This window comes from Hemitrygon akajei, chromosome 8 (assembly GCF_048418815.1).
Source record: "Hemitrygon akajei chromosome 8, sHemAka1.3, whole genome shotgun sequence".
NCBI classification, from domain to species: Eukaryota; Metazoa; Chordata; class Chondrichthyes; order Myliobatiformes; family Dasyatidae; genus Hemitrygon; species Hemitrygon akajei.
The window spans coordinates 125,583,454-125,609,979 of record NC_133131.1 but is presented as its reverse complement, the minus strand read 5'-3'; the positions used below and the strand labels follow the sequence as shown (position 1 = coordinate 125,609,979).

General features: G+C 40.2%; 1 protein-coding gene across 1 annotated transcript in view; it reads left to right on the top strand.

The window, feature by feature from the left end:
• gtpbp10 (GTP-binding protein 10 (putative)) overlaps positions 1-26,526 on the top strand; it is a 50,557-nt gene that overhangs the window by 17,108 nt on the left and 6,923 nt on the right. Inside the window, exons 3-9 of the mRNA XM_073054570.1 lie at positions 19-110; positions 6,632-6,776; positions 9,109-9,182; positions 13,992-14,044; positions 19,594-19,701; positions 21,250-21,327; positions 26,288-26,411. Of these exons, the coding sequence (XP_072910671.1) occupies positions 19-110; positions 6,632-6,776; positions 9,109-9,182; positions 13,992-14,044; positions 19,594-19,701; positions 21,250-21,327; positions 26,288-26,411 (674 nt within the window). The remainder of the gene's footprint in view (positions 1-18; positions 111-6,631; positions 6,777-9,108; positions 9,183-13,991; positions 14,045-19,593; positions 19,702-21,249; positions 21,328-26,287; positions 26,412-26,526) is intronic.

The window sequence follows — 26,526 nt, the reverse complement described above, 5'->3', positions numbered from 1 at the left end:
TATCTCTTCCTTATCTAGCATACGATCACTTAAAGGTGCAAAGGGAAAAGACTGTGAAATTTATGGCCCAGTTGGAATTTCAATCACTAATGATAATGGAAAAATAATAGGTAAGAAATCCTATGTTAAAATTGATTGTAATATCAGTATAATTTTTCTAAGTAACATTTATCCAGTTGAGTATTAGAATGTTAAGTTAGTCTTTACAAATTCTCTTATGATGCTTTTTGTGACTGAACTCTGCAATTACAATTACTAGAACTGATGTAGTTCCACTTATTTTGCATATAAATTATGGTTTTTATTACTATAAGTTACACTCAGTGGCCAGTTTATTAGGTGCATTATGAAACTTGGTGTGATCTTCTGCTGCTGTAGCCCATCTACTTTAACATACGACATATACATTCAAAGATGATCTTCTGCGCACCACTGTTGTAACACGTGGTTATTTGAGTTACTGTTGTCTTCCTGACAGCTTCATATATGTCACCTTGTACAACCCTGAGATTCATTTTCCTGTGGACATACTCAGCAAATCTATAGAGTAATAACTATAACAGGATCAATGAAAGATCCACCACAGTGCAGAAATCATCAAATGCAAATATGAAGAAGTAGCAATAAATAACAAGAACATGAAATAATGAGATACAGAGCCTTTAAAGTGAGAGCATTGGTTGCAGGAACAGTTCAGTGATGAGGCAAGTGAATGTAGTTATCTCTATTCAAGACCCTAATGGTTGAGGGGTAACCATTAATTGTCCTTGAATCTGATGGTATGAATCCTGACGTTCTTGTACCTTCTACCTGATGGCAGCAGCGAGAAGAGAGCATGATGTGGGTGGTGGGGATTTCTGATAATGGATGCTGCTTTCCTACAACAGCATTTCACGTAGATGTGCTCAGTGGTTGGGAGGGCTTTACCTGTGATGGACTGAGCCAAATCCACTACCTATTATAGATTTTCCATTGAAAGGCACTGGTGTTTCCATACCAGGCTGTGCTGCAACCAGTTAATGTATTCTCTACTACATATCTATAGGAGTTTGTCAAAGTTTTAGATGTCATGCCGAATCTTTGCAAACTCCTAAGGAAGTAGAGGCATTGCTGTGTTTCCTTCACAATTGCACTTTTGTGCTGGGTTCAGGATAGGTCCTCTGAAATAGTAACACCCAGGAATTTGGAGTTGCCAACTTTCTACCTCTGATCCTCTGATGAGGACTGGCTCATGGATCTCTGGTTTCCCTCTCCTGAAGCCTATAATCGTTTCCTTGGTTCTGCTGACATTGAGTGAGAGGTTGTTGTTATGACACTACTTTCCCACCTGTATGCTGATTCATCACAACCTTTGATTTGGCCCACAACAGTAATGCTCACTTGTGTTGATGGAGATTTTGTTGCCAATCCGATCTGCAGTTGAGAAAATCCAGGATCCAGTTGCACATAAAGGTATTGAGGCCAAGGTCATGGAGCTTCTTGGTTGATTTTGAGGGAATGATGGTATTGAGGTATTGAATGCTGAGTTATAGTCAATAAAGAACATCCTGATGTAAGCATCTTTGCTTTGATCCAGTCTGACCATTTTCTGTTGACCTCTCATTAACAAGCTGCTTTCACCCACTGAACTGCTGCTCACGGGATGTGTTTTGTTTTTTGCACCATTCTCTGTAAACTCTAGAGACTGTTGTGCATGAAAATTCCAAGGGATTAGTATATTCTGAAATACTTAAGCCACCCTTTCAGAAACCAACAATCGTTCCACACTCAGAGTCACTTATTTAACATTTCTTCCTCATTCTGATGTTTGGGCTGAACAACTGGAGACCTTGACTATGTCTGTGTGCTTTTGTTCATTGAGTTGCTGCCACCTGATTAAATGATTAAATATTTGCATTAACGAGCAGGTATACAGGTGGAGCTAATAAAGTAGCCCCATATCTCATTTGAACTCTGGACCCATCTGAGGCAGAAGAGAAAGCAGATGCTGGACCATCTGGATTTCTGAACAGTCAGATGCCAGGAGGAAGCAATGGTGTTGTATATTTAGATTTTTCAAAAGGTTTTAGTAAAGGAGGTAGCTGATCAAATTTAGAACATTTAGATTTAGGGATAATATACTTTGGTCAAATGAAAGTTGGTTATCATATTAAGAGCAAACAGCAGTGATGTTTGGGATCAAGTTTTTCCTATTCAACCATTCCCAGGTTGAGTGACTAGATCAAATTTAATATTTGCAGGTTTGAGGACATGAAACTAAGTAGGAGTATGAACAGAGAACAGTTCAGCACAGGAACATGCAGTTTAAAACAACCCTGTGACTGTATATCCCTCCATCCACTGCTATTCATGTGCCTCTGAAATGCTGTTGTCATGCATATTTCCACTACTACCCATGACAGCACGTTCTAGGCACAAATACTGTTTGATATTTTCACCCTTGGAGAAAGAGTTATTCTCTCCTATCTATGCCCCTCATCATTTTAAAGTTCAAAGTAAATTTATTATTGAAGTACATATATGTCACCATATACAACCCTGAGATTAATTTTCTTGTAGGCATACTAAATAAATCCACACTCAAATAATAACCATAATAGAATCAATAAAAGACTGCACTAAGTGTGTGTTCAACCAGCGTGCAAAAGACACCAAACTGCAAATACAAAAAGAAAGGAATAATAATAATAAATAAATAACCAATAAATATTGAGAACATGAGATGAAGAGTCCTTGAAAGTAAGTCCCTAGGTTGTGGGAACGTTTATTGATGGGGTTAGTGAAGCTGAGTGTAGTTATCCCCTTTGGTTCAAGAGCCTGATGGTTGAGGGGTAATAACTGTTTCTGAACCTGGTGATGTGAGTCCTCAGGCTCCTATACCTTTGTCCCGATAGCGAGAAGAGAGCATGTCCTGGGTGGTGGGAGTCCCTGATGATGGATGTTGTTTCCCTGCGACAGTGCTTCTTGTAGGTATGATCAATGGTGGAGAGGGCTTTATCCATGATGGACTAGGCCATATCCACTACTTTTTGTAGGATTTTCTGTTCAAAAGCATTTGTGTTTCCATACCAGGCTGTGGTGCAGCCAGTAAATATACTCTCCACCACACATCAAAGTTTAAGATGTCATGCTTAATCTTTGAAAACTCCTAAGGAAGTAGAGGTGCTGCCGTGCTTTCTTTGTAATCACAGTTAAGTGCTGGGCCCAGTACAAGTTCTCTGAAATAACACTGAGGAATTTATGAAGTTGCTGACCCTCTGCACCTCTGATCTTCCAATGAGGTCTGTTTCATGGAACTCCAGTTTTCTCCTTCTGAGGTCAATAATCAACTCGTTGATCTTGCTGACACTGAATAAGAGGTTGTTGTTGTGGCACCACTTGGCCAGATTTTCAGTCTCCCTCCTATAAGCTGATTCTTCACCATCTTTGATTTGACTTATGACAGAGTCGTTGTCAGCAAACTTGAATATGTCATTGGAGCTGTGCTCAGCCACACAGTCATAAGTGTAAAGTGAGTAGAGTAGGGGGCTAAGCACACAGCTTTGTGATGCACCTGTGCTGATGGAGATTGTGAAGGAGATGTTGCTAATCCAAACTAACTGGGGTCTGCAAGTGAGGAAATCAAGTATCCACCTGTGCAAGTCAAGTCAGCCTTCAGCCTCCAGGACGCTGAAAACAATCTAAGTCTCTCTTTCTAGCTTGTATTCTCCAATCCCAGTAACATCCTAACAAACCTCTTTTGTATCCTCTGCAAAGCCCCCAAATTCTTCCTGTTACATGATAGCCAGAACTGAACTGCACGCAATACTCCATATGGGGCCTAACCTGTTTTAATGGAGCAGCAACATAACTTGCTGCCAACCTTTATACTTAATGCCATGACCTTTCCTTGCATCAACACTCCAAGGTTCTTGCCATTTACTCTAAATGTCCTACAGAATTTAACTTCCCAAAGTGCATTATTTCATATTTGTCTGAATAAGTTTCATCTACAGTCACTGTTCCCAACTTTCCAGATGATCTGTATCACACTGTATCCTTGGGCTACCTTCTTAGTTTTCATCTCTTCTGAAAACTGACTAATCATATTATCTACATTATCATCCAGGTCATTAACACCACAGGGCACTGATCGCTATGGAATATTAATGATCATTTGCTTTCGGTCAGAATAACAAGCTTCCACACTTAACTTCTGTCTTCTATGGCCAAGTCAATTCTATATTCCAGCTACCAAGTCTCTGTGGATCCTATATGTTTTAATCTGGTGGATCAGCCAACCATGAGGGGACTGTATTGAATGATTCATTAAGGCCCATGTAGACAACATCTACTGCCTTACATGAATCCAATCATCTTTGTCATTTCCTTAAAATAACTCCATTTGTAAGACATGGCCTCCCCTGCACAAAGCCATGCTGACTATTTCAAATTGGTACACACTTTTCTAGAGATGATTAAGTCCTGGTCCTAAGGATCATCTTCTGTAATTTCCTTACCACTGATAAAAGACTCAGTGGCCTCCAGTTTCTTGGTTGCTACTGCCCTCCTTAAACAAATGAACAAAACTGGCTATTCCCTAGTCCTCTGAAAACTTGCCTATGACTAAAGAGGATACAAAGATCCCTGTCAAGACTTCAACAATCTTCTCTTTACTTCTCTCAATAAACTGGGATAGATCCAGTCAGGCCCTGGGGGTATCCATCTTGATATTCTTCAAAAGACCCAACACCACCTCTGAGAAATCAGTATGTGTAGCGAACAGAATGCAAAGATACTCAAAATAATCAGTATGAGGTTTTTTTTTATCACTGACTTGTGTCATGGAATTTGCAGTATTGTGGCAGTAATACAGTGCAAACTTTAAAAATTACTATAAGTTACAAAAATAAGTAGTTCAATAGAGGAATAATGAGGTAATGTTCATGGACTGTTCAGAAATCTTATGGTGGAGGGGAAGAAGGTGTTCTAAATCTTTGAGAATGGTTCTTCAGGCCCTTGTACTTCCTCTCTGATGGTAATACCAAGAAGAGGGCATCTCCCGGATGGAGAAGGTCCTTAGTGAAGGTTGCCACCTTTTGAGGCACAGCATCTTGAAGATTTTCTCAGTGATAGGGAGGGCTATGCCCATAATGGAACTGGCATAGTGCACAACTTTGTGCAGCCACCTTTGATTCTGCGCATTGGAGTCACCGCACCAGATGGTGATACAACCAGTCAGAATACTCTCCACTGTACATCTGTAGAAATTTACAAGAGACTTTGGTGACATATGCAGCAACATCAAACTCTTAATCAAGTAGAGCCACTGGCATGCCTTCTTTGTGATTGTATCATTGTGTTGGGCCCAAGATAGATCCTCTGAGATGTTGACGCTGAAGCACTTGAAGCTGCTCACCCTTTCCACCGCAAGCCTCTCAATCAGGACTGGTTCTTCTGATTTCCACTTCCTGAGATCCAATCAATTCTTTGGTCTTGCTGATGTTGAGTGCAAGGTAGATCAGCTGAGTTGAATGGTCAACAACATTGCAAGTGGAGGACAATGTGGTAAAATGTGATGTTACCAAAAAAGACAGTGTATTTTTTAAATGGTGAAGTAATGGGAAATGTAGATTTTCAAACGTGAATGTGTACAACTTATGCAAAGCTAACATAGTTTAAGTTAAAGTTCAGTTTATTGTTGTTCAACCATACACATGTATGTGCGACATCCATTAGTCTCATGAGATCATGGATCTACGTCCTCTCCAGGGCGCAGGCCTGGGCAGAGTTGTATGGAAGACTGGCAGTTGCCCATGCAGTGTGTCTCCCCTCTCCATGCCACTGATATTGTCCAAGGGAAGGGCAAAGACCGATAACAGCTTGGCACCAGTGTCATCGCAGGAGTTGCCAGAACGAGGTTGAAAGCAACGTCAGACTGCCTTAGGGACTCCAGCTCCGGATTTGTCCTCAGGGTTTACTCCCTAAGCCTTTCCCTATGAGTGGTTATGGCCGCAAGGCAGCGGAGGTTTAAAATCAGAGTTTTCCCTCTCTTAGATGGACTGCCTTCCTAGGCTGACGAGCTCCATCTACCCGAAACACTGGTTTTAAGGTGCCAGGACCCGCCTTCGCCCCTTCTCCTGTCAGTAGAAACAGTTCCGCTGGGCTTGGAGGCTAAACCATACGAGAAGGCCAGGAGTTGGACTTGGTTGTCAGAAGCTATTTGATACAAAAGTATTATTACTACAAACAAATTAACAAATAATAAGGTGCATTTATGACACACTGGCACTTCATATGTGATGAGACCTGGGTGTTGGGAGGGGGTTCAGTAGTCTTACAGCCTGGGGGAAGAAGCTGCTTCCCATCCTAAAAGTTCTTGTCCAAATGCTACCATCAGGTAGGAACCTTTCACCTTACCCATTACTCCTGGTTCCTGTGGCACCCAATCTCCAGTGGAAAAAGTCTGCTTGAATGTGGGGAAAAAGCCTGCTTGCTTTTGGATTTTTTTGGCTTTTGGATGCTGCTGAAATTTTTGTTTGCATCTAATTACCTGCACCTTTTGATACAGAATATATGATTAGTGATTTTTTTTTAATGGTTACAATTGCAGTTGCTATTCTAAATATTTGAAGTTGTTTTTCTTCTCCAGGTGAACTGAACCGAGCAGGGGATCGGTTAATTGTAGCTCAGGGTGGTCATGGCGGATCATTTAGGACGAACTTTCTGCCTTTGAAGGGCCAAAGTGGAATCATAAGAATGGATTTGAAGCTGGTAGCAAATGTTGGATTGGTTGGGTAAGTTGTAGTTGTTAATTTATCAACAATACCACGGAAACAATAATGTTAGTAGCATATAACATCTGTCATACATTCCTTGAGTGGGATACCAGCTTATTCTAATTTTAGTGATTATCTTGATCTTCATACATAATCCTTTTTTTATCATTAAAATAATTGCAAGATTAGCACATGTTTTATTTGACTGAGATACTCAGAGGAAAATTCACATTTTGCAATTCTGGCGATGGAACAGAGAAAATATTACCTCTAATAGGATTAATAGGGTGCCAATGAAAAGATGCTTTCTCATATTGAGTGTCTAGAACTATAGTTATACTCCCATGTAAAAGGTGTGCCAATTAGTAGTTACTTCAGAAGTTATAAATCTGGAATTATGATTCCCAGAGACATATGGTTGCTTAATCATTGTGCATTTTCAAGTTGAAATCAATAAATAATCTGTCTCTGTTAATCCAGAGACGTAGGGCAAGACAGAAAATTGGATTGAAGGTAGAAAATCAACTGTGATTTTTAAATGCCAGTCAGTCTTGATGGATCATATAGGCAATTCCCATTTCTGTTTCTTCTGTTTTTTATGTTCCCTACCAATAATTTCTTTTATCTGGAGCACTTTCCAAGATGGCTACCAGTGATGAGTGGAATTCCTTAGAGGTTAGTATTGGGACACAAATTTTATCTTCAAATACATAATGCTTACATATATTATCATTAATGATCTTGATGAAGGAACTGATGGCATCATGATCAAGTTTGCAAACAATACAAAGATAGGTGGTGGTGCAGAGGCACAAAGTCTGCAGAAAGACATGGACATTTCAGAAGAGTGGGCAAAGAAATGGCAGATGGAAAACAGATAGAGAAGTGTAAGATTATATATTGTGATAGGAAGAGAAAAGGTGTAAACTTTTTTTTAGTTGGAGTAGAATTCAGAAATCGGAGGCATAATGGGACTTGGGAGTTCCAGTCTGGGATTCCCTTAAGGTTAACTTGCAGGTTGAGTTGGTAGTAAGAAAGGCATTCGTCTTGAGAGAATTAGAAAATAAAAGCAAAGATGTACTGCTGAGGCTTTGTGAAGCATTGGTCTGACTGTATTGGAATATTCTGAGCAGTTATGGGTCCTGTATTGAAAGAAAGATGTGCTAGTCCTGGAGAGGGTGCACAGGAGGTTCACAACAACGATCCCAGGAATAAAAGACATAATGTTTGATGATTCTGGACCTGTACTGAATAGAATTCAGAAGAATGAGGGTGGATCGAAATGAAACCTGAAAACTGTAGGTGAGTCTGGGATTCAAGGGCACAGCCTCAGAATAGAGTTATATCCCTTTAAAACCGAGGTGTGTGATTTCTTCAGTCAAAGGGTGGTGAATCTATGGAATTTAGTTTTGCCACAGCATCCTTGCAGGCCATGTAATATGTGTATTTAAGGCAGAAAATAATAGGTTCTTGATTGGTAAAAGGTTTCAGACTTAGCGGGAGATGACAGAAGAATAGTGTTGAGAAGAGAAATATAGATATCAGCCATGATTGAATGGAGGAGCAGACTCAATGTGCTGAATAATGTAATTCTGCTCCTATATTTTATGATTTTATAACAACTAAGACAAAAACTGATGTACTACTAGCAAACTTCATTTTTTTTCTTTTAAGTGATAGAAATGTTGACCATCTACTGGATAAGGTAGTTGTGTTTAGGAGGAAATTTAACAATGACTTGGGCAATATAGCCACATGCAAATAAAACCAGAAATCCACTCCTGCTCAGGATCTGAGGGCTTGCTAAATAGTTTCTATGGTTTGATATGTCATTTAAAATTCATTTATACTTCATGCAACAAAGGTAGCATTGAGAAAACTATCTTAAAAATAGAGTTCTCATCAATTCATAAATTTCTGCAGATTAATGAAAAATGTTTAGAACACATCCTGTAAGAGTGGATTTTTGATTTATCTGCATTGCTGAAGTTGATGTCAAATTTCCTCTATTATAATTACAAACATTCGCTGTCCGCTGTAAATTTATCAGCACAATATTTGTTGTGTACACAAATTGAAATGCGGAATAATCAAAATGTAAAAGCTGCTCTGAAGCTGAAGTCATAACATTATTGAACTTCTAATTGTTTAGTTTCATTTACTTGAAAGTTCTACATTGAATGTCAGGTATCAGTACGTCATTGAATTTGGTCTTAATCATTTAAATCTTCTGATTTTTTTTATTATGCAGCTTAGTACTGGACTGACTTTAGCAGATCAGTTAAAACTTTATTGATTGTATATTTTAAGTTATGTCTTAAGTTCATAAATTTATTTCTATTAATTCCAGGTTTCCAAATGCTGGGAAATCTACACTATTGAGCAAATTGTCTCATGCAAAACCAAAAATTGCAGATTATCCATGTAAGTATAAACCACTGAAGATATTTATTTTTGGATTTTCCCCCTCTATATGTTACTAGTGCCTTCCTTTAAGACTTTCTTTGTTGCTTCCTTGATTTCAATGTGAATAAAGGGTATTTTGTTTTCTGTCAGAAGTCCCAGTGTCATTATTTCAATCTTATCCTTTCTTGTATACTGTACTTGGGCACTGGTTTCAGATTTATGGATCATTGGGATCCTCTGGGATCTGTACAAAAGGGACCTGTACAAAAGGGATGGGCTACACCTATAACTGAAGGGGATCAATATCCTTGCAGGCAGTTTTGCTAGTGCTGTTGGGAAGGGTTTAAACTAATTTGGCAGGGGGATGGGAACCGGAGTGTTAGGAATACTGGTTTACAAGCAGACGTAGGGTATAGTGAAACTGTCAGGAAGGACAGGCAGATGCTAGGGCAAAATTGTAGTCAGTGGGATCAGCTGCAATGTTAAAGGGGGCAAAATTGAAAAGGGTGACAAACACAGGACTGAAGGTTTTATATTTGAATGCACGGGTATCATGGAATAATAGCTGAAAGACGATTGTAGTTGGAAGCTTAATATCCCCAAATGTAATACACCTGCAATACACAATGTATCGAAAAGATGGGCAGGTAGGCAGAGGGGGAAGAGTGGCTGTACTGGTAAAAAATGAAATTAAATCTTTAGAAAGAGGTGATACAGGATCAGAAGATGTAGAATCCTTGTGGATAGAGGTTAAGAAGGTGAGAGGGTAAGAAGACCCTGATGGGAATTATTTACAGGCCTCCGAACAGTAGCTAGGATGTGATCTACAATTACAGCAGGAGATAGAAAAAGCATGTCAAGAAGGCAATGTTACATGAGTTATTGAGGATTTCAATATGCAGATAGATTGGGAAAATCAAGTTGATGCTGGATCTCGAGAGAGAATTTGTGGAATGCCTCTGAAATGGCTTTTTGGAATAGCTTGTGGTTGAGTCCACTAGGGGATCAGCAATTCTGGATGGGGTGTTGTGTAATGAACTGGATATGATTAGGGAGATTAAGGTAAAGAAACCCTTAGGAAACTGTGGTCATAATATAAAATTCACCCTGCAATTTGAGAGGGAGAAGCTAAAGTCAGATTTATCAGTGTTATAGTGGAGTAAAGAGAATTACAGAGGCATCAGAGAGGAGCTGGCCAAAGTTGATTTGAAAGGGAACACTAGCAGGGCTGATGTCAGAACAGCAATGTCTGGAGTTTTTGGGAGCAGTTTGGAAGGCACAGGATAGATACATCCCAAAGAAGAAGAGGTATTCCAAAGGCAGGATGATGCAACTGTGGCTGACAAGGGAAGTCAAAGCCAACATAAAAGCAAAAGAGAGGATATTGACTAGAACAAAAATTAGTGCAAAGTTAAGAGGATTGGAAAATTTTTAAAAACCAACAGAAGGCAACTAAAAAATTCATTGGGAAGATGAAATATGAAGATAAGCTAGACAATAATATCAAAAATTGTATTAATTTTTTTCAGATATATAAGAAGAGAGGCAGGATTAAATATTGGACCGCAGGAAAATGACACTGGAGAGATAGTAACAAGGGACAAGGAAAGGGCGGATGAACTTTATAAATATTTGCATCAGTCTTCACTGTAGAAGACACTAGAAGTATGCTGGAAGTTTGAGAGTGTCAAGGGGCAGAAGTGAGTGCAGTTGCTTTTGCTAGGGAAATGACGCTTGGGTAACTGAAAGGTCTGAAGGTAGATAAGTCACCTGGACCTGATGGACTATACCCCAGGGTTTTAAAAGAGGTAGCTGGAGATTGTGAAGGCATTAGTAATGATCTTTCTAGAATCAATAGATTCTGGCATGGTTCCGGAGGACTGGGACATTGTGAATGTCACTCCACTCTTCATAAAGGGAGGGAGGCAGATGAAAGGAGATTATAGGCCAGTTAGTCAGACAATCAGTGGTTGGGAAGATAGTGGAGTCAATTGTTAAGGATGTGGTTTTGGGGTACATGCAAAATAGGTGAAACCAGCATGGCTTCCTTAAGGAAAATCTTGCCTGACCGATCTGTTGGAATTTTTTTTGAAGGTATAACAAGTGGGATAGACAAAGGAGAATTGGTGAATGTTTTATACTTGGATTTTCAGAAGACCTTTGATAAGATGCCGCACGAGGCTGCTAAATTAGATAACAGCCCAGGATATTACGGGAAAGATACTAGCACAGATAGAGCAATGGCTGATTAGCAGGAGGCAAAGGGTAGGAATGAAAGGAACATTTTCAGAATGGCTGTCGATGACTAGTGGTGTACCGCAGAGATCTGTGTTGCGACCACTTTTTACGTTGTATTTCAACAATTTCCATGTTGAAATTGATAGCTTTGTGGCCACCCAAGTTTGAGGATGATATGAAGATAGGTGGAGGGGCAGGTAGTGTTGAGGAAGCAGAGTCTGCAGAAGGACTTGGACAGAGTAGGAGAATAGGCAAAGAAGTGGCATATGTAATACAGTGTTGGGAAGTATGTGGTCATGTACTTTGCAGGAAGGAATAAAAGCATAGACTACTTTCTAAATGAGAAAATTTAAAAATCAGAGTTGCAACGGAATTTGGGAGTCCTTGTGTAGGATTCCCTAAAGGTTAATTTTCAAGTCAAGTCACTTTTATTATCATTTTGACCATAACTGTTGGTACAGTACATAGTAAAAATGAGACAATGTTTTTTCAGGACCGTGGTGTTACATGACACAGTACAAAAACTAAACTGTGAACTACGTAAAAAAACAACACAGAAAAAAACTACACTAGACTACAGACCTACCCAGGACTGCATAAAGTGCACAAAACAGTGCAGGCATTACAATAAATAATAAACAAGACAATAAGGCAGTAAGGTGTCAGTCCAGGCTCTGGGTATTGAGGAGTCTGATAGTTTGAGGGAAGAAACTGTTATATAGTCTGGTCGTGAGAGCCCGAATGTTTCAGTGCCTTTTCCCATATGGCAGGAGGGAGAAGAGTTTGTATGAGGGGTGCGTGGGGTCCTTCATAATGCTGTTTGCTTTGCAGATGCAGCGTGTAGTGTAAATGTCCGTAATGGTGGGAAGAGAGACCCCGATGATCTTCTCAGCTGACCTCACTATCTGCTGCAGGGTCTTGCGATCCGAGATGGTGCAATTTCTGAACCTGGCAATGATGCAGCTGCTCAGTATGCTCTCAATACAACCCCTGTAGAATGTGATGAGGATGGCGAGTGGGATTTCATGTTGAATCGGTGTTAACACTCATTTTAAGAGGACTAGAATATAAAAGCAAGGATGTAATGCTAAGGCTATATAAGGCACTAGTGAGGCCACACTTGGAGCAGTTTTGGGCTCCTTTTTTTAAGAAAGATTGTGCTGATACTGGAGGGAGTTCAGGGGAGGTTCATGTGAATGATTTTGGGACTGAAAGGGTTATCACTTGAGCAGTGATTTAAGGCTTTGGGTCTGTACTGGCTGGAATTCAGAAGAATGAGGGGGCATCTCATTGAAACCTATTGAGCATCAAAAGGATGTTTCCTTTGGTGGGAGAGTCTAGGACCAGAGGACACAGCCTTAGAATAGAGCCACGTCCTTTTAGAACAGATGAGGAGGAATTTCTTTAGCCAGAGAGTGAGAATCTGTGTAGTTCATTGCCACAGTTGGCTGTGGAGGCCACGTCACTGGGAGCATTTAGGGTGGAGTTTGATAGGTTCTTGATTAGTCAGGGTGTGAAAGGTTATGGGAGAAGGCAGGAGAGTGGGTTTGAGAGGGAAATGGCTCAGCCATGATGAAATGGAAAAGCAGACTTGAGCCAAATGGCCTAATTCTGCTGTTATGTCTTGTAGTCTTTTAATTATAAATACTGTATATCTATCTAAGGTGCCTAAGACTTTTGCACAGTACTGTAGTAATTTTGTGCACTGTACTGCTACAGCAAAAGAAAAACAAATTTCATGATGTGTGTGTGTGATTAACCTGATTTTGATATGGATTTCTAAGTGGACTGAGAGTGGGAAGGGGCAAGGAGAGGGTCTCATGGTTGGAAAAAGAGAGGGAAACAATAGAGACATTCTGTAAAGATCAATAAACCAATTGTTTGGAATCAAATTACCTTGCCCGGTGTCTCTGTGCTGGATGTGTCTGCACCCACACCATCCCCCGCCTCTGGTACACCTTCTATGCCATTGTCCCACACCCCACTCATGGCTATGCCCTTGTCATGCTTAACATGCTTTGCTCCCGCCAAATTTTCAAACTTGCTCTCTGCTCCACATTGAAAGATACAGTACTATGCAAAAGTCTCAGTCACCCTAGCTATATATATGTGCCTAAGACTTTTGCACAGTACCACATTATGGTCTAATGTCAAAGGGCAAATGTAGACATATCATCAGACATATTTGTTTGTGGTATACTATTCAACAAAGTTAAACCCAGAATATGATTAAAATGTATAAATATATATAAGTACATAGAAGGTAGTTTTCATTTTTGCTCTTCCAGTCAGATCTGCATGCAGTTTATATTGAATATGTTGTTGTTGTGGACTCATTCAATGTTGTGGTATAACATGAAAATAAATTTATTTTAAAAGTAATTTATTTGGGACAGGCTATGTGGGCTAACTGATCTTCCCCATGTTGTCTTCCGCTTTGAGCACCAAGCAAAATTTCTTTTCCCAAAAGAATGTAGTCTGGGATCCAACTGTCATATTCTTCAGCTTAATTCACATGTAAAGATACTCGTATCTATATCTTTTTTAAAAGTTTTTTTTTGTTTACATGTGTTTTGCTTTAATCTTTAGTCACTACTTTGAAACCAGAAATTGGAAAGCTATTATACAGTGATTACAAGCAGGTGAGAATTGAATCATTTATGTTCATTTCACGATAGAGTAGAAAATACGAGACTGCTTTTTTGATTTAATCAGAATTTTTTCCACAGGAAATTGGAGAAGGGGGTCATTGCTAGAAATTTAGCTGCATCAGCCCAGGGAATGTACAACACAAATAATAAGAACCTTTTTTTTTAGTAAATGTTTCAATATGTAGAATCTGATGGCACTGTAATGCTGTAGATAGTTGAGCTGTCTTGTGGCTTCAGGGACCTGGATTCAGTTCTTAGCTCCAGTGTTGTCAGTATGCATGTTCTTCCATGACTGCTTGTGTTTCCCAGTTTCCTCCCACATCCCAAAGACATGTGGGTTGGTAGATGAATGGTAGAATCTGGAGGAACTGGATGAAAATGGGGGGGGGGGGGGGAAGAATAAAAATTAGGATTAATATAAATGGTTGGTTAATGATAACTACAGACTTGAACTGAAGGTCATGTTTTTCATTAAGGCTCCATAACATACTAGGTTAATCGACCACATTAGTAAATTGCCTCGAGTATGGGTGGATGGTGAGGAAGATGATAGTGAATGGGTGAAAGAATAGGTAACAAGCAAATAAGAGAAAGGATGGAATTGCTTGAGAACTGGCTAAGTCTCGATGGTCTGAATGGCCCCCTTGTCATAAAGAATTTTTTAAAAACTTCAATGCGCATTACCCTTATTTTAGTAATTGGCAAATAGAACAGAGGTATATATTAATTTACAATATAATACATATTTATGATGTTCACAGTCTTTTATGTATTTGCTTTATTTCCTCACAGTGTAGTTACTGGTATTTTAATCAGAATCAGGTTTATTATCATTGGCATGTGATCTGAAATCGTGAAATTTGTCAACTCAGCAGCAGTTCAATGCAATACATGATCTAGCAGAGAGAGAAAAAATAATAATAAATAAACAAGTAAATCGATTACATATATTGAATAGATTATTAAAAAATGTGCAAGAACAGAAATACTGTATATTTAAAAAAAAATTGAGGTGGTGTCCAAAGCTTCAAAGTCCATTTAGGAATCAGATGGCAGAGGGGAAGAAGCTGTTCCTGAATCGCTGAGGGTGTGTCTTCAGGCTTCTGTATCTCTTACCTGACAGTAACAGTGAGAAACGTGCATGCCCCCTAGGTGCTGGAGGTCTTTAATAATGGACGCTGCCTTTCTGAGACATCGCTTCCTAAAGATGTCCTAGGTACTTTGTAGGCTAGTGCCCAAGATGGAGCTGACTAGATTTACAACCTTCTGCAGCTTTTTTTGGTACTGTGCAGTAGCCCCTCCATACCGGACAGTGATGCAGCCTGTCAGAATGCTCTCCATGGTACAACTATAGAAATTCTTGAGCGTATTTGTTGACATGCCAAATCGCTTCAAACATCTAATGAAGTCTTGCCTTCTTTGTGACTACATCAATATGTTGGGACCAGGTTAGATCCTCAGAGATCTTGATACCCAGGAACTTGAAGCTGCTCACTCTCTCCACTTCTGATCCCTCTATGAGGATTGGTATGTGTTCCTTCGACTTACCCTTCCTGATGACCACAATCAGGTCTTTCGTCTTACTGACGTTGAGTGCCAGGTTGTTGCTGCGGCCCACTCCACTAGTTGGCATATCTCACTCCTGTACGCCCTCTCGTCACCACCTGATATTCTACCAACAATGGTTCTATTGTCAGCAAATTTGTAGATAGTATTTGAGCTATGCCTAGCCACACAGTCATGTGTATACAGAGAGTAGAGCAGTGGGCTAAGCATTATTTTCCTGATGGTCTCACTCTGTTCTCTCTGTACTGCAATATTATTATGCTTGATGAACATAGTGGCAATAATTATGGGTAATGAAACATAGCATTTGTCTTTTTAAACAAAAATACTGGTAATGTGTTAGTTTATTGATAAAATAAGGCATTTAATTATTTTAGCATCTTAAATGTGCATATTTTGTGTGTTATTATATCAATGGAATGGACTCTCAAGTTATCTTCGGCTTATGTGAAATGAAAGAATACTTTCTAAGATAACCTGTGGCACATCTGGGGACTTACGTATCTTAACCTTTTTAAAAAAAGTTCCAGTACATCCTCTTTCTTAGCATTGACATGTTCTAATATATCAGCTTATTTTATGCTTCCCTCACAAATGTCAAGGTCCCTCTCAGCGGTGAATACTAAAACAAAGTTTTCATTAAGGATTTCCCCTACCTCCTCCAACTCCAGGCATATGTTTTCACTTCTATCCCTGATTGGTCCTACCCACACTATAGTAATCATAGAAACATAGAAAATCTACAGCACAATACAGGCCCTTCGGTCCACATGGACGGAAGGGCCTGTATTGTGCTGTAGATTTTCTATGTTTCTATGTCCCTACATGTCCTGACCTTAGAAATTACTAGGCTTACCTATAGCCCTCTATTTTTCTAAGCTCCATGTGCCTATCCAAAAGTCTCTTAAAAGACCCTATCGTATCTGCCTCCACCACCGTTGCCGGCAGCCCATTCCACGCACTCACCACTCTCTATGATTAAAAAACTTACCCCTGACATCTCCTCTGTACCTACTCCCCAGTTCCTTAAACCTGTGTCCTCTTGTGGCAACCATTTCAGCCCTGGGAAAAACCTCTGACTATCCACATGATCAATGCCTCTCATCATCTTATACACCTCTATCAGGTCACCTCTCATCCTCCTTCGCTCCAAGGGAAAAGGCCGAGTTCACTCAACCTATTCTGATAAGGCATGCTCCCCAATCCAGGCACCCTCCTTGTAAATCTCCTCTGCACCCTTTCAATGGTTTCCACATCCTTCCTGTAGTGAGGCGACCAGAACTGAGCACAGTACTCCAAGTGAGGTCTGACCAGGGTGCTATATAGCTGCAACATTACCTCTCAGCACCTAAATACAATTCCACGATTGATGAAGGCCAATACACCGTATGCCTTCTTAACCACAGATCAACCTGCGCAGCTACTTTGAGGGTGCTGTGGCCTCGGACCCCAAGATCCCTCTGATCCTCCACACTGCCAAGAGTCTTACCATTAATACTATATTCTGCCATCATATTTGCCATCCTTCTTTTCTTTACATATGTGTGGAAAACCTTTGGGTTTTCCTTAATCCTGCTCGCCAAGACTTTCTCATACCCCATTCTAACTCTTTTAATTCAATTCTTCAGTTCCTTCCTTGCTGCCATGTAACTCTGTAGAACCATCTCTTATCCTTGCCTCCTAAACCTTAATTAAGCATCTTTCTTCCTCTTGATTAGACATTCCACATCTATTGTTAACCATGGTTCCTTTACCCTACCATCCTTTTCAAGCCTCAATGGGATAAACCTATCCAGAACCTCATGCAAATGCTTCCTAAATAACCTCCACATTTCTGTTGTGAATTTCCCTGAATAGTTTTGTTCCCAATTTATACAACCATGTTTCTGTGTAATAGTACCATAATTCTACCTCCCCCAATAAAACATTTTCCTATGCCATCTGGTCCTATCCCTCTCCAAGGTAAGGGTAAAGGTTAGAGTTCTGGTTACCGAAATGCTCTCCCACTGAGAGATCTGAACCCTGACCTGGTTCTTTGCTTAGTACTAGATCTAGTATGGATTCTCCTATAGTTGTCTATCTACATATTGTGTCAGGAAACCTTCCTTAACAAATTCTGGCCCATCTAAACCTTTTGCACTAATGAGGTGTCAATCAGTGTTACAGAAATTTGGGAAATCACCCATTAGAGCGATCCTGTTATTTTTGCACATTTCTGAAATCCGCCTCCAGATCTGTTGTTATTGGTGGGGTGGGGTGTGGGGGGGGGGGGTCCATAGAATATTCCCAGTAGAGTGATTACTCCCTTCCTGTGTCTGACTTCCACCCACACTGACTTAGTAGACATTCCCTTTAGAATGTCCTCCTTTTCTGCAGCTATGATACTATCCCTGATTAGCAATATCACTCCCCTACCTTTTTTTACCTCCCTTTCTGTCCCTTTTGAAACCTCTAATATCCAGCAGCCATTCATGCCTTTGTGACAGCCAAGTCTCTGTAATGGCCAGAATGTTTTCATTGTGTACTGACCCAAGCTCTAAGTTCATCACCCTTGTTCCTAATACTTGCATTAAACAGATACACTTAAGCCCATACCAAAGGCTGCAATTTTGATCTATCAACTGCCTATCCTTCCTCACAGTCTCTACACGCTGCATCCTCAGACCTATCACTCTGGTTCCCATTCTCCTGCCGAATGAGTTTAAACCCTCTCCAAAGACTCTAGCAAATCTGCCTGCAAGGATACTGGTGCCCTTCGAGTTCAGGTGTAACTTATTCTTTTTGTTCAGGTCCTACTTTCCCAAAAAGAAGTCCCAATGGTTCACAAATCTGAAAACCACTCCTGCACCAATTTCTCCTCATTCCTTTTCCTACCTGTGTTGTTGCTACAAATATGTACCATAATTTCTGGCTGTTCATCCTCCCCCTTAAAAATGCTGTGGACCCTATCTGAGACGTCCCTAACACTGGCATCTGGTAGACAACATACCATATGGGTGTTCCTTTCTCATCCATAGAATTTCATAGCCCCAGCTATTGAATCCCCAATCACCACTGCAAACCTCTTCTTCCCCCTCCTTCCTGGGCCACAGGGCTAAATTCAGTGCCAGAGACCTTGTCGCTGCAGCTTTCTCTTGGTAGGTCATACCTCTGAACAGTATCCAAAATCAATGTACCTGTGATTGAGGGAACAGCCACTTTTAGTAGGCACATTGATGAGAGAAAAATGGAGGGCTATGTGGGAGGGAAGAGTGAGATTGATCTTGGACTAGGTTAAAAAAGATGGCATGACAGAGTGGGTTGAAGAGCCTGTACTGAGCTGTAGTGTTCTATGTTTTGTGTCTAGGTTTGTCACTACAAGGCCAACATAAATCTTGTGGATGCCATATTTGACGAGCTAACTTGGATTAGCCATATGATTATGAGAGTAGGCTGGAGAGAGATAATAAATCAACTGGTAGAAAGGTGGAGTAGACTCGATGGGCAGAATGGCCTAATTCTGCACCTATGACTGAATGGTCTTATGGATATTCAAACTGAGTAATTCATTGTCAGGAATTTGAAGGAATACTTGCCACTTGTCTAGATGGATACTTTGTCAGTAACATTTGACATTAACCAAATATCTTCCAGGTGTGTGATTACTAATACCAAGATGTTCTAGGGAAATTGAGGCACCTCTGCATTTCCCTTTAAACAGTCCATGTTGACTTTTAACATTTATTTTTCTATTATAAAAATGGAGAATTGATGGGCTCACAACTACTTTTTCAAAGTTAAGAGAACTGTAACCTTATCAAAGTTGCCTGCATTACCCAAACACTGCTGGAAAATTTTCTGTCACGTGTTTGTGTGAGGCCAGAAATTAGAAATAGCACATTTTCAAATATAGTTTAAAATTAGTTCTTTATGTTTCAAACTTCTGTATATAAATTGTAAATTATGTGTAAAGTACAAAGTGTTTGTTGTAACAGGTGTCAATAGCAGATCTGCCTGGTTTGATTGAAGGTGCACACTTAAATAAAGGAATGGGTCACAAGTTTCTTAAACATGTAGAGAGGACCAAGCAACTTCTTTATGTGGTGAGTAAGAAACTAATTTTATTTTATTTTCTTATATAATTCTCTAGATGTGGAATGTTTTTGCTCACTGTATTTAGACATTGATGAAACCAGCATGACTTATTTAATTGTTTTCTCAAACTGCTTTTTCATCTGAAAATCCTGATTCCATACCCACCACTAGAATAATGAGAAAGTGATTCATCTTTATATATACTTAATCCATAAATTATGGCATGCTGTTTTGTCATTAATGGCAGTCTTGAAAGCATTGTATCAGGAGTCGGACCTGAGTGGTTACAAACAGGTCTGTAACTACCCATGTTTTATTAAAGTCTCAGATCTCAAGTCAGAAGTTGTAATTATGACATTGACCACTGAGCAAGTGCTTATTTGAATGTCTACATGAAATTTAAAAAATCTTAAACTGTAGAATTCCTCTAGTGCATAAACAGGGTCCTCAAGATTCAAGATTCAAAAACTTTATTGTCATTCTAACCATACATCAGCTCAGCAGGGCAGAATGAGACAGCGTTTCCCAGGGACAAGTGCAATCATAACATAACAAACGCACACTAAATAATAAACACAACAATAGATAGTAAAACACAACAGCCACATCTCAGTTAAAATCAAGTTATAAGTGTCCAGTGCAAGTTAAAAGTGTCTAAGGCAGAGTCAGGTAGAGCAGCTATTTAGCAGTCTGACTGCCTGTGGGAGGAAGCTGTTTAGTAGCCTTATGGTTTTTGTTTTGATGCTCCTGTAACGTTTGCCTGATGGCAGAAGAACAAACAGTTTATGGAGAGGGTGCGAGGGGTCTTTAATGATGTACCGTGTCTTCTGGAGGCATCGACTCTGAAAGAGGTCTTACACAGAAGGTAGGGAGACCCCAATAACCTTCTCTGCTCCCCTAACCACCCTCTGCAAGGCTTTTTTGTCAGCAGCACTGCAGCTGGAGTACCAGGTTGTGATGCAAAAGGTCAGCACACTCTCAACCACGCCTCTGTAGAATGTAGTTAAGATGTTAGTGGGGAGTGATGTTTGTTTAAGTTTCCTCAGAAAGTGCAATCTCTGCTGGGCCCGTTTCACAATCCCTGTGGTGTTCCTGGACCAGGTGAGATTGTCCGAGATCTGCACCCCAAGGAACTTGATGTTTTCCACACTGCACTGTGGAGCCGCTGATGCTGAGGGGTGTGTGCTCAGGCTGAGACCATCTGAAATCGACGATCATCTCCTTGGTTTTGATGACATTAAGCATCAAGTTGTTGTCACTGCACCAGCTCTCTAGGTGTTTGACCTCCTCCCTGTACATTGTTTGGTCATTTTTGCTGATGAGCCCCACCACTGTGGTATCATCAGCAAATTTAATGATCAGGTTCCCCTTGATGACTCTAAACTTTACTCTAAACTTTGTTGAAAGATGACCAATATTTTTATACCTTAGCTGATGTGTCATCTATTTTTAAATTTTAAAACTTAATGAAAATCTATTTTACTGACAGCATTATGATAAAATTAATGTACTTGTATGGTTCTTACAATACCTTTTTTTGGATTTATTCTGTGTAGGTGGATGTGACTGGATTTCAACTTTCATCTGAAACACCATTTAGAAATGTATTTGAAGCTGTTCAGCTTTTAACAAAGGTGAGCTAATTTTTTTTTAGAGAAGTATAAACCAGAGAGTTTTTTTGATTGTTTTTGATTTGAACATACAGTCCTGTATATCTACAACCCATTTGACATTTAAAAATATTCTTTTGATCTCCATTCCTTATGTTGTATTTGTAACTCTTGCTTCGGCTAGCGGCTTAATATAGGGGGTGATAGCCCCCGGCCTGGCCAGACTTAAGAAATCTTGTTTGGGTAGATGCTGCGCGATGTGTCCCCTGTTACAAATCAGTAGACTGAAGTAACAAACAGTACACAATATGTGATTAAACGATTAAGCTTTATAATTCTTACTTTTACTATGTGGTTAGTAAAGAAAGAAAAAAAAGAAAAGGGCCCAATCTTATTAAACAGTTTGTTGCGCAATGTTGGAGCTCACTGATAAGTCGATCGTCTGCCATCACCTCCTCCAATCGTCGCTGCCCTTCGGACCCTCGCTCCAAGTCCACCCTGTCTGGCGGTCTACCAGATCTCTCCAATCGCATCTTCTCTCCTCATCTGTCCCCAGCAATAGCCCGCAAAAAATCTCCTTCCAGATGCACAGGACAGAGCAGCAAAATCCTGACTGGCTAACATGCATACCACAGTCCTGTTATCTCCAGCCATAACCCAAACATTGCTGCTACAGAGAAACCATTACCTCAGCAGTGAACATTACATAGAAGCCATTACATTAGCAGTGAATCCTTACAGCACGTTGCTAAAATAAAAGCTATGTGTAACAAGCCATAAGTAAGTAAACTCCTTTACTTCTAGCCTCAAATAACTCAAGTCTATACTGAGAAAGGCAGAGACAACATTCAGGTATGGTCTGTTAAATGGCAAATATTATTTTCACCACACACGTCAGGCAGTATTATTCTCTAATGAGAGAATTCAATCACCTGTGCTTGGCATTCAACTATGCTGAACTCTCTCACATAATACCCTGAGGGCTTTAGTAAATTAAAAAGCTAAAGGGACCAGCCCTGTAAACAAAGTGGCTACAAGAGCTGATTAGGGGCTGTGCATTCTATAGCATATGACTCACCTCCCAACTTCTATAAGCCTTTTTACCAATTTACAAGGCACAAGTCAAGAATATATAAGAATATTCTCTATTTGGATGGTGCAGCTTTAAAAATGCATAAGAAGTTCAGCCCCATCCAGAACATAACAGCCTACATGACTGCCTGTAATCCGGATCGGAGGCAGCATCTCCAACACCATCACACTGAGCACGGGGGGCCCCCCAGGGCTGTGTGCTCAGTCCACTGCTGTTCACTCTGCTGACCCATGACTGTGCTGCAACACACAGCTCGGACCATATCATCAAGTTCGCTGATGACACAACCGTGGTGGGTTTCATCAGCAAGAACGATGAGTCAGCTTACAGAGAGGAGGTGCAGCGGCTAACAGACTGGTGCACAGCCAACAATCTATGAATGTGAACAAAAGAGATGGATGTTGACTTCAGGAGGGCATGGAGCGACCACTCCCCGCTGAACATCGGCTCCTCGGTAGAGATTGTTAAGAGCACCAAATTTCTTGGTGTTCACCTGGTGGAGAATTTCACCTGGCCGCTCAACACCAGCTCCATAGCAAAGAAAGCCCCACAGCATCTTTACTTTCTGCGAAGGCTGAGGAAAGTTCACCTCCCACCCCCATCCTCATCACATTCTACAGGGGTTGTATTGAGAGCATCTTGAGCAGCTGCATCACTGCCTGGTTCGGAAATTGCATCATCTTGGATCGCAAGACCCTGTAGTGGATAGTGAGGTCAGCTGAGAAGATCATCGGGGCCTCTCTTCCTGCCATTACGGACATTTACACTACACGCTGCATCTGCAAGGCAAACAGCATTATGAAGGACCCCACGCACCCCTCATACAAACTCATCTCCCTCCTGCCATCTGGGAAAAGGCACCGGAGCATTCAGGCTCTCACGACCAGATTATGTAACAGTTTCTTCCCCCAAGTTATCAGACTCCTCAATACCCAGAGACTGGACTGACACCAACTTACTGCCCTCTACAGTGCCTATTGTCCTGTTTATTATTTATTGTAATGCCTGCACTATTTTGTGCATCTTATGCAGTCCTGGGGTAGGTCTGTAGTCTAGTGTAGTCTTTTTTCTGTGTTGTTTTCACGTAGTTCAGTGTAGTTTTTGTACTGTTTCTTGTAGCACCATGGTCCTGAAAAACGTCTCGTTTTTACTATGTACTGTACCAGCAGTTATGGTCGAAATGACAATAAAAAGTGACTTGACTTGACTTACTGATGCACTTTACTAGTTAATGCACAACTGTAATGCACCAAATTCTCTTTCCAAACTCTCAACTTCACTCTCCCCGTCATACAAAGATAGCAGTTGAATGGAAAACTCACATGCTACAGATTCCTCTCTAAGTGTCACATCATCGTGAATTAAACATTTTTTGTTGTTCTTTCATCAGTGCTGGCTATAAATCTTGGATCTGTTTCCCCAGCAGAACTCTGAAAGTATCTTCACCCGAATAACTGAAGTGGCTCAAAAAGGCATCTTACCAACACCCTCTTAATTTCATCTATAGATGCTCAGTAAAACTAGCCTTGTCAATGAAGCTCAAATCTTGTGATGAATTTTTAAAAAGCCCTGTTGCCTTTAATTTGAATGTGAAGCTACCTTCCTGACATATCCTCTCCTCTGACTACTCTCTGTTGGTGTGAGTTTGGGCTTGTTTCCTGTCTCTGGCAGCTGTACCAAATAGTTTCATTTAATCCTTGTGCCAGTGAATGGAAATATTGATAGCACGAGGTTGACTATGGATTGCTGTGAAATTTAGCAAAGAACAGTGAGAAATTTGGGGAAGGTTCGTGTGTATGTTGTAGCACCTACTTTGTTGTCAGACAAAAAAGCAGATTATTTTTGTATCTCCTGTAAGATCAAAGTTTAAAACTGATTATTTGAGAATTGGGGAAAAGAGAGGATGAATCTGCAGGAGAAAAGCATAAAAAGATCTTCAGTCTCCTTTCCTCTAAAATTAGGTAAAAAGGTGTTCTGAGCAGGAAATACATGGAGCCAGATTACTTGATTGGCCACAAATTTATTGATGTAGGTACAAGTAAGTAAACCTGAGAATAAAACTTTAAAGTACTTTCTTGTACGTTACTGATGTTGTCATTCCTCACTGATCTAATAGAGTAGTGTGATTTTATGCTATTTCCAGTAGTTGCACAAATGCAAGGAAATAACATAAAGATCATACTACTCCGTGAAGACTGCTTCAGTACAGAAAACAAATCTTTACCAAAGGATGCCCATGGCACTTAACAGTAATTGGTGTTGATCAACTTAACAGGACTTCATCCAGTTATTAAAATTTACCTATTACAACATCTTTGGAGCTCAACCCTATGAATATTGAATCAGGATATGTAGGTGTTATGAATGTACCACAGCTCGGAGGGGCCGAAGGGTGCGGGGTAGCCCCCTCCTTTGTGAGAATCGCAAGATCACTATTGAGTCCATTCAGGAGACCCAGGAAATGAGAGAAAGACATGCAGAATCCGCAAGTCGTTGGAATGTGTCTTGGCCTCTGAGAGGTGGACCCATTGATGCCGGCTATTGTCTCTTGGAGATGGACTTGTGTATTGCATCCTGTACGATGCATCGACGCCCCAGGCACTGAAACGAGGGGGAGGTTGGTGGAGGGATTGCATCATCCCAACCTGATTGACATCTGAGACCCTGTGAGTCAGGATAAAAAGAGGGTCTGTGGGAACAGCCCCTCAGATGCACCAGAAGAAACGCCAGCGATCCCGTAATAGCAAGAAACCAGGGGAAAGGCCACGTGCGTCCGGTTCCATTTGCCCTGGAATCGGTGGGCCCTTTTCCAAGGCCAAAAGGTTTTTAGCTAACAACGGGGAAACCAACTCCCAACGACTCTCGAAGGATTGACATCATAAAAGGAATGGGCAAGTTTTAAACCCGTCTTTCTCTCCAACCCAAAACCTGCAGCTTGAATGAACTGAGTGACTTTCATATTTCCATCGGACAATACATTATCCCCTAGACAACGATAGAGCTATTTCTTATTATTATTATACCCGCGCTTTTAGATTTAGTATTGACGATGTATATTATCTGTATGGTTGCATTGACATTGTTTTGTGTATTTTTATCAATAAATACTGTTAAAAATAGTATCATCGGACTTCAACGGACCTCTCTATCTTTGCTGGTAAGTGACCCAGTTACGGGGTACGTAACATAGGTGAAATGTATATTTGCAAATAAAAAGCAGCTTCACATGCATACAATATCATTTTACTTCCCTTTTTCATTTTATAAACATAGTGTTTCTGCTAGCATAATTCATTACCTATTTTCCTCCAAGGATTTGCATACTAGCAACTAGTATTCAAGTTTGTACTGAATAACATTCAGAGTACTATTCCTTTTGGTATTCTAGATGACTAATTTCATTTGTGAGTTTGGTAATGTGCATTCTCCTGTCCCATATTCATCAATCTGGTAATTATTTATCTGCTGGTAATGCAGGATACTTGGAAAACTTGTTTTCAATGTGTAGCATGTTATTGCCAAAGTAAAAATTGATTCTTTTTAACCTCCTTTCTGCAATACAATGCTTTTATCAAAAATATTTCCAAGTTACTATCTGCATTTGAATTATTCATTTGAAGAAATAGTCATATTTTGGTATCGGTTGATCTTCATTTCCACTCTTTATATGAGTTTCTTCTCAATTACTTGACACCTCCTGGAAAATACTGAGCTGTGGAGATTGCGCAATATGTGCTTTGTTTGGAGTAGGCATACACTCTGCTGTATGTCTCTTACTGTTCATTTGAATTTGGGATATGGTCACACAATGTGTCTCAATATTTCAGCATTCCTACCTGGCAGACTATGTTGTAGATCTTGTGTTTCATTATGATCCTTTTTCACATACAGGAGTTGGAGCTATATAAAGTGGAGCTTTTATCAAAGCCTGCATTGTTAGCTGTAAACAAAATGGATTTGGAGAATGCTGCAGAAAAATTTAAAGAGCTGATGCAACAGCTTCAGCAGCCTCAAGGTAAGGCAGAAAACCCATTTGATCCAAGTGTTTATTCATATCGGTATGTTATAATTTGTCATTATCAAGCACTAACTCCAAAATTAAATGCATCGTAGATTTAATTTTGACTTTT